The sequence below is a fragment of the Motacilla alba genome, chromosome 3 (assembly GCF_015832195.1).
Source record: "Motacilla alba alba isolate MOTALB_02 chromosome 3, Motacilla_alba_V1.0_pri, whole genome shotgun sequence".
In the NCBI taxonomy this organism is placed as follows: domain Eukaryota; kingdom Metazoa; phylum Chordata; class Aves; order Passeriformes; family Motacillidae; genus Motacilla; species Motacilla alba.
The window spans coordinates 53,161,304-53,175,925 of record NC_052018.1 but is presented as its reverse complement, the minus strand read 5'-3'; the positions used below and the strand labels follow the sequence as shown (position 1 = coordinate 53,175,925).

The window sequence follows — 14,622 nt, the reverse complement described above, 5'->3', positions numbered from 1 at the left end:
TAGTAGGTCATGTTCCTCTGTTTTCTTTCTTGTTTTTTTCAACCCATACTCTCACATGAAGTGTGTGCACACTGAAGCTGAAGTGTTCTTAGTGAAAGCTCTTGCAGTACAAAGTCGTCTTTTGATTAGAGCCACTGTATACTAACTCAAATCAGAGAAATAAGACAGCTAGCAACTAACAGAGAAAAAAGCATTCCAGGCACAGTTTCCTTCCTGAAGTCCATGTAATTGGTGTATTTCCTTATGGGACTGGAAGATGATTGTGAAAATCTGTGTTCAAGAGCATTTATTCCTGAGAATGGAGGAAATCTTCCTTATTCCATCCTAGTCTTGTCTGTACTTTCCTGACACACTGATCTCGCCTGTAGGCAACAGAGGAGGGGCACAACTTTGTCCAAGATCAGACACGTCATCCATAATTACAGTAAGAAGGTTATAGATGTTTAAATCTACCATTTTTAAAAGTCAGCCTTTTTTTAATTCCCTTCAAATGGTTGTTGCCTTAAAGCAACTTTTGTCTTAAGATCAGTAGTACCAATGTATCAGCTACCGTCCCTTTCTATTCTGAGATAGATACTAAGAATTGGAGTTCAATTAGCTTTATTTTAAAATAAAGTCCAGAATCAACTAATGCTGTTTTTCTCAGTCTCAGAAAAAAAGTGTTAAAGAACTGCCAAAGAGATAAAAGACAAGCTGTGTTTCTCAAGATTTGGCTTCTAACATTCAGAAGTCTGTTGAAATGCAGCTCCTGCACTGCTAATACAAGCACAAAACTACACTTTCTGTGCTGCTGCCATAGTTTTTCTGTGAAGAGATGAACAGCACTACAGTCCATAATATCCATGTCCTTTGTTAAAGGGTCAACTTTGATAACTTACCCTCTTTTATCAATATTTCTGCTGTTAAAATAAGGCAGTGTGTGATAGATCTGCCTGCCATCAACAGTGAAGTGAGTTAATCAGCTCTTCAGCTGTCTGTTGAGCATTAAGCTTGCAACTCATGATTTTTCAGTAAAAGACGAGACGCCTACAGCACTGTGTTTGAGAGACAGCCAGTGAGGGATGCAAGAATGTCAGGATGCCACTCAGAACTAGTCCTTCCTTCTGGTAAACAAGGGAAGCTGTTTTATGATCATTTTCTTTGAAATTCCTTCAGTGAAGTTCAGTTAAACTGGAAACATATCTGAGATTGTTACTGATAAAATGTAGTTTTATTAAATTATAAATTCTGTAACAAAAACAAGACAGATCAAGAAAGATCTCAATAAACAAAACTACAAGGACTAGATGGCAAAGCCAGTGAAAAAGCCATGGAAAGTGTAAAGGTAAGGATTTGCAACACAAGTTAACAGCATTTTTACATTTCCATTGAAAGAAGTAAATGATTGCTCTTGTCTAGTAAAAACACTTTTTAACTCCAAACTCACATCTATTTTCTCACATTAAATTAAGCATCCTGCTCACACCCAACACCTTGCCTGATTCCACGTAGCTTTAGTGTTCTTTTCATACATCAATCCATGCAGAAAGTAGTAAGACACTTAATGCAACAGTCAGATAATGAAGACAATTCAGGTTGTACAGTAGATATACATTGGCCAAAAAGGGATAGAGTATCTTCAAGGGGAAAATGCTACAAAATAAACACAAGACATTTCCAAGAAAACTGGGCATTGCTAAACAGCTTTCAAACCATTAACAGGACAACCCAGTTTCCTAGAGTTAAAGAGTCTTCCAGCTGAGACATGTTAAGAGACTTAAGTTACAACAGGCCAAATCTGTTTTCTCCCCTTCACCCCACCCTCCCACCAAACACACTGCTAGGTTTGAGTGCAATGCCAATGTGGACAGAAAATTTACAGAAAATTACAGCTGAGTTTTTTTTTTTTTTTGCGCATGGCTCTAGATTTAAACTTCAGTGACTGTGCACTGTCCATCTGGCCTTCTAGATCTTACACTTGCGTTTGCCACCCCACCCCCTGCCCCTGGTCTATCTGCTCCTGCCTGGCTTGCACCAGTATTCAAGTGTCTCTGCTGACCAGAGGACGGGTGTTGCTGAAGGTGGGCAGACACATCCTCACTGTCGCTGCTGGCATCCGATTCGGTCTCCTCAACAGAGGTGTCGGGGGCTGGCACCCTACCAGAAGATGATGATTCGTGGTCTTCTTCTCCCTCTCCCCTGTGACTCCTTTCAGCCATACTGTCTCCATTTATTTGCAACTGGGCAAAAGAGTTCTCTAGAGAGTTGCTTGCATCAGGTGATGGCGTCGAAGGGCTCACGAGCTGACCATCTAGTGCTGGTAGGGGCCTCACAGAAATGGATGCTAGAGGCTGCACAGCTGCAGCCCCTGGAGTCAGTGTGCTGTCCGCACCATCAGCGGAGCTCTCTCGTGCCAGGTTGACAGTGTTGGTGTCACAGTCCAGCCTCAGCCCAGCCACTCCCTTCTTTGGTATATCTATTATGTCCCGTTTTATTTTTCTGCGACGTCCATGCTCATTTCTCCTATACTGAACCATATTTTCAAGGTCTGCCACGTATAAAAAACCAGCAATTAGCATTTCAGTGCTCTTTTTACCCTTGGAAAAGGCATCTTCCAGCTCTCTGCTGGTACGTTCATCATACTGCCACCAGCCATTTCTACCTTCATAGTACCAAGCATATTCTCCATTGCCTCTGCTTGCTGCTTTGAGTTCTTCGGGTGACAGTAAGGTTGGCTTGTCAAGGAAATCCTCAGGAATCTCCTGTCGGCAGAGTGCACATCGTTTCCCAAGCCAAGAAGCGCCCTTAACACACAGATAGCAGAAAACATGTTTACAGGGCAGACTTACTGGATGGACACACGTTTGCAGACAGATAGCACATTCAGGGACTTGCAGGGAAGGTGCTGCATTGGTACATGACTCATTTGTCTTCCTATTTGTGGGAAGCATGTTGATCGAATGATCTATTTCACCACAGCCAGCCATCCTGCAGAAGATCAAAGAAATTTAAATCAGTTTATTTATGTAACTTAAACTAGCACCTCGTATCACATTTCACCTCAACATCCACACAATGAGTGAGATATTTACTTCAAACTGAGGTAAGTTACTGTTTCCTGACGTGATGGACTACATTGAGTACTGGGAAGATTTCTTTTCCTGATCACCAACCTTTTATCTGTTTAACTTGCAGCACGTTAACATACCAAGTCAGAAAATAAACTTTGGAATTTCTTCTGTTCATTCCCTGAAGCAGAGTTGATTAATGACCCTTCAGCCAACCAGTTACTTTGGTACCTCCTCAGAAAACTTAAAGAAATTATGGTTCTTTCCTCAAGAGGTGACATAGCTGCAAACTGAACTTAAACAATCTCTCTTCAGACTACAGGTGATCATCTGTTTGATTAAGAGACTTTCTGAACAGTATCTCGGACTAGGTTTACACAACAGAAAATACGCCTGACAGCAGCACCCAGCTGAAGAGTTCCCCAACTCTGTTTCTCAGTTCCCATGCAGCATGGTACCCTCAAAATATGCTCAGAACAACGACAGGGATGCAGAAAGAACCAGATATGAAAACTGAGGTGTCCTTTTCAGAAGATACCTTGGACTCCTTAAACATCAAGTGAACTCCCTGATATATGTGAGTACCTCTCGAAAGGAATCACTCCAGACCAGCAGAAGCAGCAGTGTACTGCTGAAGACACACAACTCTGATTTGACTGGCTTGTGAAGTTATTGCCTTTACTTTTTCTGGCCATATCTTATTTCTGTTATTAAAGATGTTTTTGTAACTGTAACAGAATGGGGAATGCAAAACTGCATCACTTTAGCATTGTGTAGGATTTAAGCAATTGAAAAATTCTAGCCTAAATATGCAAATGCCTTCTCAACTACATTTTTGCCATGGCAATCTTTCATGGTCTGTTTCATGGTCATTTTTCTTTTATTTATTAACAATCAAAACCAAATACCAGATACCAAATGAGGGAGGAGAATGGGCTTTGGGGAATGGGGCCTAAAAAGGTGCTTTTTTAATTTAAAATCCCCAAGAAACTTCAAGACTGATATTCAACAACAGCCTTTCAGTGAAAGTAGTCTTTGTTGTACGGGCAGCTAGGAATAGTTCATGCAAAACTACCACAAGCATGTGGGCCAAAAGGGACCTTCAGAGTCACCTAGTCCAGTCTCCTGCTCCACATGGCACCAACACCAATACTAGATTAGACCAGCTGTAGCTTTGTCTAGCTGAGTTTTTTTGAAATCCGCAAGGATGGAAATACCACAGGCTCCCTGGACAGCCTGTTCTAATGTTATACACATTTCTAACAAAACGTGTTACCTCAAGAGAAAATGCCTAGTACTGCTGTAAAAGCTTTCACTGTTTTAAAAATCTTATAAATATATGCTGGGATTAAACAAAAACCTATGCTTCAGTATCTATATTTATCTTTACAATAATATATCATGTGCTATTTACTTAAAACATTTTTCTGTATGCTGTCTGTTCCCTTCTATCACTAAAATTTCCTCTTCAAAGACCAATGCCTCTTTAATCCTTTTTTTATCAAATAATTATTTTAAAAGCTCTACAGCTCAAATACTTTTTCCTGAAGCAGCACAGAATTGTATCCATCTACGTTTTGGTTTCATATCTGAATTTCTTTTTCTGAGATTAATGACCAATCTGCATAACAGTTCTTAAATCAGCATGCCAGATACACACACAGCATTACCTACCAGCTGGCAGCTGTGATTTTACTGCACAGCACACATCTGTGAGATCCATTCTAACAATGTTGTGAACAAGTTGCTTTTTGGAAGCCTCACACTTCCGAGGATGTATTTTGCGACAGATTTTTATTTAGCAAATGTAGGGGTTTATACCAAGAAACTTATTAGAAAAAGGGGAGAAGAAAGTCTGTTGAGATTTCAGAATACCACAAACTCAACCCAACCATCATTTCACAAATGAAGAGCTGAAAGAGAAATCCATTTATTGATTAATTTGTGCTAACCATGGCTGAGGGAAAGGATCTTAATTTTCAAGTGCCCCCACAATGACATAGTACAATGCAAAAAAGCACAGCAGCAGAGATTTTGACTTCCATGCTACAGTTTTACAAAAGGATGCTTCTCCCTGAATATCCTTTATAAAATTATCCTTTTCAGAGTGAAAGAAAAGATTAAAACAACCTGTAGGTAAGTAACTTAACTTCTACATGAGTCACCTATCATAATTAAGATTTTTGAGGTGATTAAAATGCAATGCAGGGATCAGAAAGGCTTTGACAAACCAAATTGTGATATCATGAGCTAAAGACAGTTTACCCTGAAGTAAACTAAAAGAAGAATTAAAAGTTCTCACCTGTTCACTGAAAGCAAAAATGCTAACATTTGAACTGTGCTCAATAGGTCACCCATTAATTTGATGGATCTTTGGGGTCCTTTACTAGATCAAGATAATAATGCAGGATATGAAAAGCAGTAAATGCTTTTTCTTGAAATTCCTATTTGATTTTTAATGACTCTAAGGAAAATGTTATGTATAAAATGAATAGAGATAGAGGAGCAAACCCTTATCTCTAAAAGTGCTATGCAGGAACATAAAACTCTGATATGATAAGCACAACTGCAGTTGCATGTGCTCAGAATGCAGGACAATTATGCACTTGAAGATTCATATCAACTACACGGATTCTGTCTCACTTTTTGTTTTTAAAGCATGACGCTAATTAATCTTTTTTTTTTTTTTAATTTACCTTTTTAATACAAAATCTAGCTCATGGAGTTTGCTTATAAGCTGGTAGGAGGACGTACATGTAGGTTTTTACTGAAGACGTAATCCTTCAGAACCAAGGACAAACATCTTGGACTGCTATTCTGTTATGTTATGGCTGTGGAAGCACTTGAACTGCAACTTCATGGTACTAACAATTAAACAAAACTGACCACACAGTATTTTTCCTGAAATTATAAGTAATATTTTATAACAAGGTTTAATCAAAGCAGGCATTATATCAGAACTGTTATCAAATAAGAAAGCTCTATTTTTTGGGGGATTGGGTTCCCTTTAAAACACTCCTGGCATCACGGAAAATCATATTCTTGACTACTGGCTACTCGACTAAGAATTAACTAAACTCAAGGAATGATTCTAAAAAGAATTTTATTTTAAATATTTAGATTCTCAATTCAGGTATAAATAAGGGACCAAAAAGAACCTGAACTCTGCATTTTAACAAGTACAGCCTAAAACCGACTGAGACAGTATGGAATGAGTCCAAAATCTTGCGAGATCCCACCTCTTGTGGTTTTTACTGGTAATATTAAGTAATACAGTTAATTTCTAAGCTATGGGGCCTTCATCAGTACATGAAGTATGGAAGAGGTGATGACAACTACATGAAAAGACCCCAGGCCTTCTTGGACTCTAATGGAAGAAAATGTAAATTCCCACAAAACCACTTCAAATTCCAGGTCAAATTATAACTGCAACTAAGCACTCCATCAAGGAGCTGACATGTTTAAGTTCATTAACAAAACAACAGCTTACTTTTTCTTAGTAATTTCTACTGAAGCATGCCACGAGACTGAAATGTCCTCTCTTCAGATGTCTCCAGCTAGGATGGCAGGTCCTCCTTCCCAAGGCTGGCTCATTCCTGACTTGTCCTGCTCAGTGGTACACTACAGCGTTTCAGCTTCCCTGCAAACTAACAGAAAGCAAATAATACCACCATTATAATGTTGTCCAGAGGTACACACAAGCAAAGTACAATGCCGTGGTTCTGTTACAGAAAGGAAATTACAATGCTTTTATTTACTTGATGCGTCTTATTTTCAATAAAACTACCACAGGACTTTTGTTTCATTTTTTGTAACCATCAATTTTGATCCATAGTTTTTGTTTTTATGCTCAAAAAAAAAATCATCCTTTTTTAAGCATTATAAAAAGAAATTATTTTTTACTCTAGTAAGTTAATTGCTCATTTCCATATAGTGACCTCACAAAAGGAGTAAAAGACCAAAGTTGGGAACACGTTATGTTTATGCAAATTTAACCTCTAATAAATGATCCCTTATATTTAGGAAATTTAGAAAGTCACAACGGCTTCCTAAAGCTTTTTATAAAACTATCTGTATGATACCATCCCAAAGGATCATCTAGCTATGTGTCTTGCCCTGACACAGACTAGTATCAGATGCTTAAGGAAAAAGCAGTGTGCACGAAGAGCTGATTTCCCCGAGGTCTTCTCCATATTTCAATCAGAAATTTGCCTCTCCATATTTCAAGGCTCAGAACCTTGAATCCTCATCCTCTTTTACAGAGATCATTGCATCCATTTAATGAATGAACTTCAGAACCATTCAGCACTTTCTTCTTTATAAATGTACATTTGTATGTCCTCATACCAGCTTATAAACAAACATTTGATACCTACCAAGGTAAACTAACAACAACAAAAATTAATTAAGACCTTCCTCTTTCTTTAAAATGTCCTGATGGGCTCCAAGGTTCAACAATGGAAAGAGTGCATACGATCTCTTCTTTTAAAAAGAGGACAAGGATGCAACTTAGCCTCCACACCTCAGAGATAATACACCCCTCTTCAGGCTAGCAGATGATGTCAGTCGCAATATATTTGCTGAATGCCACCAACCAGAATCTGAGCCAAGTCACTTCACACGGCTGTAATAAACACTGAGTGCCTAACAAATACCTTAAAAGTTCCTACAGCAAGGAAGTTGGAATCTGCAAACTCAAAAAGGTAAGGGAAACCATCACTCTTGCATTTTTGCAACCTAATCACGAATCTCTTAGGTCTTGACCTAAGAGAACCACCTTCAGTGAATCCTCTGTAAAAAGACAGATGAATCACAGAATCACCTACAGACCAATCCTTTTGGTCTGTAGCTTTCTGGATGATTCTCAAGCATCTTGAACTACAGTTTCCAGTTGCTGCAAAACATTACATATAGGAATGATTTGAAGTAGACCTGAAGTAGACCTGTCATCTCTTTGATTTCCATTTGTTCAAGGAAAGATTAATTTCAGCATAAATACAGTGCAGAGCAGACATGTAAGAGTCAAGTAAAGTCACGGAGTGATAAGTCCCTGTAAGAACATGGAGTATTACAGTGTTCTGTGCTATAGTCCTTCATCAAATGATCGAATATTTATCACTAATAATATCAGTGTTCAGATTACTTCAGTGCATGAAGCAATACTCAAATATGTTATTTTCCTTATAGCTGAGCTCCATGTAACATTTTGTACAGCTATTTTTAGAATGAGCTCCAAAGGAAAAATGCAAAAATTAACAAGCCTATCCACACCTTTTCTCCCCTCATAGTTCTAGCAGATTTCCTTTCTTCACACATCAATCTGAAACCAAGTGCGGCAATCGCCTTAGAATCGTGGCTCTGCTTATCCACTGAGACAAGATACTATGTTTTCTGTGATCAAAGAGACAGCTGCAACAAGCTTGATGCTCTGGGTGTGGTATTCAGTCCTTCATCTTGGGAGCTGGCTTTCTGTTACTTCAATAGGTATCACTTGAAGCCTTTTATCTACTCCCTCTCATAATGCACTACTAGAGGTAGCACATCATAAAACCAAATGCTTTGTGGAGATGGCAGAAAAAGGCTGGGTCAGTTCTCAGAGATTTCTTAGGAAATAAAAATGCATACGCATATTCAAGATATGTAATTATACCTAGAAGAATCCAAGGAAGGCATAATTACAGGATTGTGATAAGGCAACCTTCCAACTGCAACAAAGGTCTTGAAAAGAACTAGTTCACACACTGACATCAAATAACCTCTATATTTCATGTCATTGCTATTTATTTAATAAGCCAGTCTTGAAAATTCTACTAAATGGACTGACAAACACTTGTGGTTTCATACACGCCCCTTCTTGGATGATGACTCCTCCTTTGAAGTCACCTGGGTAAGGGCTGTGTTCTATACTTAGCAATTAATTTTCTCTTTTTCCTGTACTATGAGGAGTTATGCTATCTGCAGCAACCTGCAGATCTCCCTTCCTAAACGCCTGCATCCTCTCACATACTGATTTTGAAACTTTAAAGATGCAACAGAGAGAAGGCCAGTGTCACCGATCAGGCCCATCCCCGTCCAAACTGAGGCTCAGCCTGCATGGGACTGTTCTCTTTGTCCCCTTGAAAGTCTCTCGGGATGCTTACTGGGAGAAGTCATGTCCACTTCTTCCACGCTTTAAGAATTTGAAGTGGTGCACTTCCCACCAGACCTATCTCCCAAAATGACTTCAGGTTCGCCTTAAGAACAATGTTAAGCTTTTACTAGGTCAAGATAGAATGAAACCATTTCTAGTCAGTTCAACTGTGCTAGCTAAATTATGAGACCCAGTAAATTATCAGGCCCAGCACAATTTTTCCACCCTTATTCCTTTGGGAAAAAAAAAAACAAACAGCAACAATTACGAACGCTCGCCCCAACTACCAATAAACCAACCCATCGAAACCAAAATCAGAAGCTTGCATGTTTAGGAAGCCAACTCCTATATACTGATGAAGAGTTACCTATAGTCTTAAGTTTCCTCTGTAAGTAAAATTTTAGGTTTCTAAAAACACACAAGTGCAACACTGGTGAATTCAACAAACATCAGCCTAAGACTATTATATGAGTCCTACTTCAAATAACAGAAATCTAGGAATACTGCAATGCCATACAGATTATTTTAAAATAGCTATCACAAATTCATCATTTCCCCCCTTGAAAACTTAGCAGTTACAGTATTCTTTCACAAGAGTAAATGCTCTTCTGTAATTAAATACGTGGATTATTTTCCATCAACTCCCTATTTTTTAACTCAATTGGTGGGTAGGAGGGGAAAATGATCCCCTGAATTCTGCCCTTCCCCACAAGTAACCATGAGCCACACAGTGTGGGAAGAAAGAAGGTAGCTGTTTTATCTAATGAGAAAAATCACTCTCCTGTCTGACGGTCTGCTAGTGTCAATACACTACCAGCTCAAGGTACTCTGAGTCTCATCAGATGTGTTTAAAACTGTCCCTGGTACTGATTAGCACAAAAGATCAATAACCTCACTGTTTCCTCTGCTTGCCTTCTTAAACTTAGAATATTCTCAGGAATTGCTGATTGTGATGAGGCTTCAAGTTGCCTGTCATTCCTTATCGTTGGCTACTGCATATTAGTAAACCCCAACATTTATACCTACGCTCGGAATTGAATCATAGAAGAATAGTCAAGTGCAGAACAGTCAGCCATTTCACTATTAAAATGCTACATGTATTGAAAATGAGGTTGTTCCCTATGCTACAACTGGAGCACTGACCTTGAATTTTGAGTATATATCCTATTTCAATCTATTTAACAAAGAAAAATGGTAATTTCTCACTCAAAAGCAAAAGTGTGCAAAAAATGAAGCAGAAACTGGTTCATCTTAAGTTACCAATGCTTCAGAAACTCAAATAAGTACAGGGACATCTCTTTGTGCATATATTTCTATATATGTATATAGACTTGATTAACGTGCACAGAAGAGAGGGAAAAAAAATCAGTTTCAATATGAGGACTTTTCCAGGGGCTCACTATTCAATAGGCAATAAAAATACTGCAGTTCCAGCTCTTTAAATAAATGACAACTCCATTACATCTAAATTGATGAAATATATTTTGAAGGAAACAAGAACAAACTTTTTTTTTTCACTCACTACAGATTTTGTATTATAGCAATTTAAACAACTGGCACTTCATCAGACTTGGAAAGAAGCTACAGTATTAAACACAAAAGACTGTAAAGCAAGTTCTTGCAAAAACGTTCAAAATTTAAGATTATTTATTCAAAATTACCAAATGAAGATTCAGATTTCAGCATGTCTTCAATACTATTTCACGCTGTGATTTTTGGTACCGCATTTCTAGAGATGCTTCAGAATCTATTTTTGAGTAGCCCACCGTCCAGAGGCAGCAGCTAACAAAGCAAGAAGGATCGGATTTTTAGTATTACAAACCTGACAGAGGCAAAACGTTTTAAAGCTCTGCTCCCTACTCCTCCTTGTAACTGTTAATACATAGCTGCATATTACACACCAGTAACAAAACCTACAGCGTTTCTCAGGCATATCACAGAAAAGCTGTACTAAGATTAAAATCCCCCACAGTTTCAATTTAACTATTTCACCACTCCGATCGTCTTATTCGCATTTAGTTAATGTTTTTCAGTGGCGGCAACACGTACCGCGCCAAAAGCGGGACCCGTTTACACATCCCACGTCCCCTTTCAACATTCCGAAGGGATGCAAAGCCAACACTTGAGCCGAGGCGGTCAAGCACAAAGAAACAACAGCACTTCCATTAGGAACGCTTAGTTACTTCTGTCTGGGTGCTCCGCGCTGCGCTGCGGGACCGCCCGTGCCGCTCCGCTCACGCCGCCGGCGGCAGTGCCCGCGGCCGGCCGGGCACCGCGGGGACACCGGCAGGGGCGAAGCCACTCGTTACAGCGCTGCACATCGCCCCGCGAATCAGAGCGCTGCGCCGGCTCGGCCAGGGCATCCCGCCACGCGTGACGCCGCCACGGCTAGAGCTCCTGACCTATTTTACTGCCCAGCACATCGAAACCCCCGACTCACAGAACCGATACGGCTGGGAAAGACCTCCGGCCACCGAGTCCAGCCTAAGCCCGAGCCCGGGCAGGCACTCTGCGCGCACCTCGCCCCGCACCGCCCTCGGGGGCGCCGCCTCCTGCAGCGACACGGCTCCGCCGAAGGGGGCCCGGCCGGGCAGGAGGGACCGGGAGGCTTTGCCGGCGGTCCCGGCTCTCCTGCCCAGCCTCTGGGTGCGCGGCCTCGGGAGGGCTCCCGAGCGGGCTCTGCCGCCGCGGCCCCGACACCCGGCACGTGACCCCGCGGGCGGAGCGGCGCCGGGCGACACCCCCCACCCGCCCCGCCGCCAAAACAATACCGGGCAGGGCTCTGCCCGCCGGGCGGCCGCCCCTCGCTCGGCTCGGCTCTGCTCAGCCCAGCTCAGCCGGCCTTTTGTTCAGGGCACTCACCCGCGCGGGAAGGCTGCGGCGCCCACTCCAGCTCGGCCGGCGGCGGAGGGGCGAGGGGAGGCGGCGCCGCTCCGGCCTCGGGCGGCCGCGCAGGGGGCGCTGTCGGAGCGGCCTTTGGTGGCTGAGGCCGTCGCCGCCACCGCCACCGCCTCCCCCCGACCGCTCCAGCTCGGGCGCGTCCGCGGCGGCGCGGGGACTCACCCGCCGGGCCGGCCCGCGCCGCTCGGCTCAGCCCCGCTCGGGCCCGCTCCGCTCCGCCCGCCGCCACCTGCCGCTCCCTCCGGCCCCGCCGCCGGGACCGCGGGACGCGCCGACGTCACGCGCCGGCCGGGGCGGCCGAACGCGCCACCGTGACGCCGCCGCGGCGGGGGCGGGGCCGGGGCGGGGCGGGGCCGCGCGCGTGATGCCGCGGGGAGGCCTCGCCCCGGCCCCGCGGCGGCGTTATGGCGGCCTCGCGCGGCTCGGGCGGCACTCGAGCTGAGGGGAAGTGGAAGGGCTCGGCGGCTGCGGCCCCGGCGGGTGCCCTGCGGGGGAAGCTGCCAGGCGCCCGGGAGGGCCCCGCCTCCACACATGGGGGTCCCTTTCCCGGACCCCCTACCCAGGTCGTGCCGCCTTGTGGCGTGCTCGCCGTGGCTGGACGCCAGGTGCCTTCTAAAGCGGCCCTGGCACTGCCCTCCGCAGCTGAGCAGGGGAGGGGCAATATTACCTCGTGGGTCGGGATAAGGACAGGAATTCATGAATTGCCGTCATGGGTAAAAGAATCTTGACGTGGGGAAATGAATTTAATACCAGTCAAATCAGAGCAGGATCATGAGAAATAAACCCGAATCTAAAAACACTACCCTCGCCTTCCTTCCAAGCTGATTTTTGGCTTCCCACTCTTGATTTTTGGGATGCAGTCCTTCAGGAGCAGCCTGCTCCAGCGGGTGCCCCCTCAGGGTCACAAGTGCCACCAGCAAACCTGCTCTGGTGTGGGCTCTTCTCTCCATGTGGCCACAGATCCTTACAGGAGCCTGCTCCAGCACAGGCTTCCCACAGGGTCACAGCCTCCTTTGGGCACCCACCTGCTCTGCCCTGGGCTCCTCCATGGGCTGTGGTGGATCTCTGCTCCCCCATGGACCTCCCTGGGCTGCAGGGGCACAGCTGCCTCACCATGGTCTGCGGCAGCGGGTGCAGGGGGATCTCTGCTCCAGCGCCTGGAGCAGCTCCTCCTCCTCCTCCTTCATTGCTCTTGGGATCTGCAGAATTGCTCTCATTCTCATTTCACTCTTCACCTGAAGTTGTTGTGCAGACCTTTTCCACTTCTTAAATCTGTTATCCCACAGGCACTACCCCTGTCATTGCTAGGCTGAACCTTGGCCAGCAGTGGGTCCATCTTGGAGCTGTCTGGCATTGGCTCTGTCAGACACAGGGGAGCCTTCTGGGAGCTTCTCACTGTAACTCCCTCCCCAAGTCCCTGTCACTACCAAAACCTTGCCACATAAACCAAATACACCAGAGATGAAAGATCTGGAAGCAGTGGGAGCCGCAGCATGTGTATTCCCTGGAGCTTTCTGACCAGAAAAAGTAGGCAGGCACGCTTCCTTGGGATTCGTTGTTCAAGTGCCTGGTGGCAGTGCTGGGGGAGATGAACTTGCACAGCTCTGTCACAATTAATGTGAAGGCAGGTTGCAGTTGCCCTTGTTCCCACCAATGAGGCCAGACAGTGGATTCAGCAGGAGGTACAAACAGCTGCTGGCCTTTCCAGGGGCATATTCTGCAGCTCAGGGAAGCTGCAGCTCATTTTTTGCCTGAAAATTTAGGTGGCTTGACAGTCAAGTACATGCCTTACACTTCTGTGCATTGCCTGGTCATGCTTGGGTAGCTGCAGAGGTTTGGCTGTTCTGGTGTCACCCGTAGGTGGAGGTGGACCTCAGCAAGACCCAGATGTAATTTCAGGGGGTCAGACTATCCGAAAGCTGAGCTGCTCCTGTAGATGAGGTGCAGGGAGGAGACCTGTGCCACCTGCTGTTGTCAATTGAGAAGTCTGCTGTATTAATATTTTAATAAAGCAGGATGGGAAACAATAATCCACACATCTTTTAGGCTGGAATGGTATTTAGATGGGGAAAGGGACTGTGTGTCTAGGTACTCCTTGCACCTAAATGGAAAACTAAATGCTTCAAGGTGCAAACTGTCTACGCAAGGGCTTGTTAAAACTAAAGCTACTGTTTGGCTGTTCTTATGGTTTTTAAACCCATGGAAATCACAAGCATCAGAAAACATAAGAGATGACAACTCTAAAAATATTAAAGTCTAAATGTGATCAGGAATACCAAAAGAAATGTTGCAGCCACAATACACAGAGCATCTCCATACAAATTCAGAAGGCTTTAACATTCACCCATACAGAGTAACACCATACCAAATCAGACAACTTCAGGTGTCTACCCATAACCACATACCACCTCAGAAGGCTGCAAGTGTCTGCCTTTCCTGTTCTTTAGCCCAACCTTTTATACCCCTCATGTTCACGCATTGCACCTGTGTGCCCTCTTCCCTTTGGTGATTGGTCAGTGCACCTGGGCACTCCATGTTTCATTG

The 14,622-nt window shown here is 43.8% G+C and overlaps 1 protein-coding gene across 6 annotated transcripts; it reads right to left on the bottom strand.

The window, feature by feature from the left end:
- Window positions 1-1,183: 1,183 nt before the first annotated feature.
- On the bottom strand, window positions 1,184-12,388 carry RNF146 (ring finger protein 146). Of its 6 annotated transcripts, none has more exons than XM_038131884.1 (4): window positions 12,040-12,380; window positions 10,839-10,959; window positions 6,538-6,694; window positions 1,184-2,967 (listed from the first exon to the last, which is right to left on the bottom strand). In XM_038131884.1, the coding sequence occupies exon 4, from the start codon at window positions 2,964-2,966 to the stop codon at window positions 1,908-1,910; it is 1,059 nt and encodes a 352-aa protein (XP_037987812.1). In that variant the 5' UTR covers window position 2,967; window positions 6,538-6,694; window positions 10,839-10,959; window positions 12,040-12,380; the 3' UTR covers window positions 1,184-1,907. The 6 variants fall into 6 exon arrangements, with proteins under 6 accessions (XP_037987812.1, XP_037987816.1, XP_037987813.1 ...); XM_038131888.1 differs by having other exon boundaries at window positions 12,241-12,357; XM_038131885.1 differs by lacking the exon at window positions 12,040-12,380 and adding an exon at window positions 11,618-11,923.
- Window positions 12,389-14,622: the final 2,234 nt, after the last annotated feature.

Excerpts from the sequence above, each read along its gene's own strand:
- RNF146 (XM_038131887.1), bottom strand. The coding sequence starts at position 2,966 with ATGGCTGGCTGTGGTGAAATAGATCATTCGATCAACATGCTTCCCACA.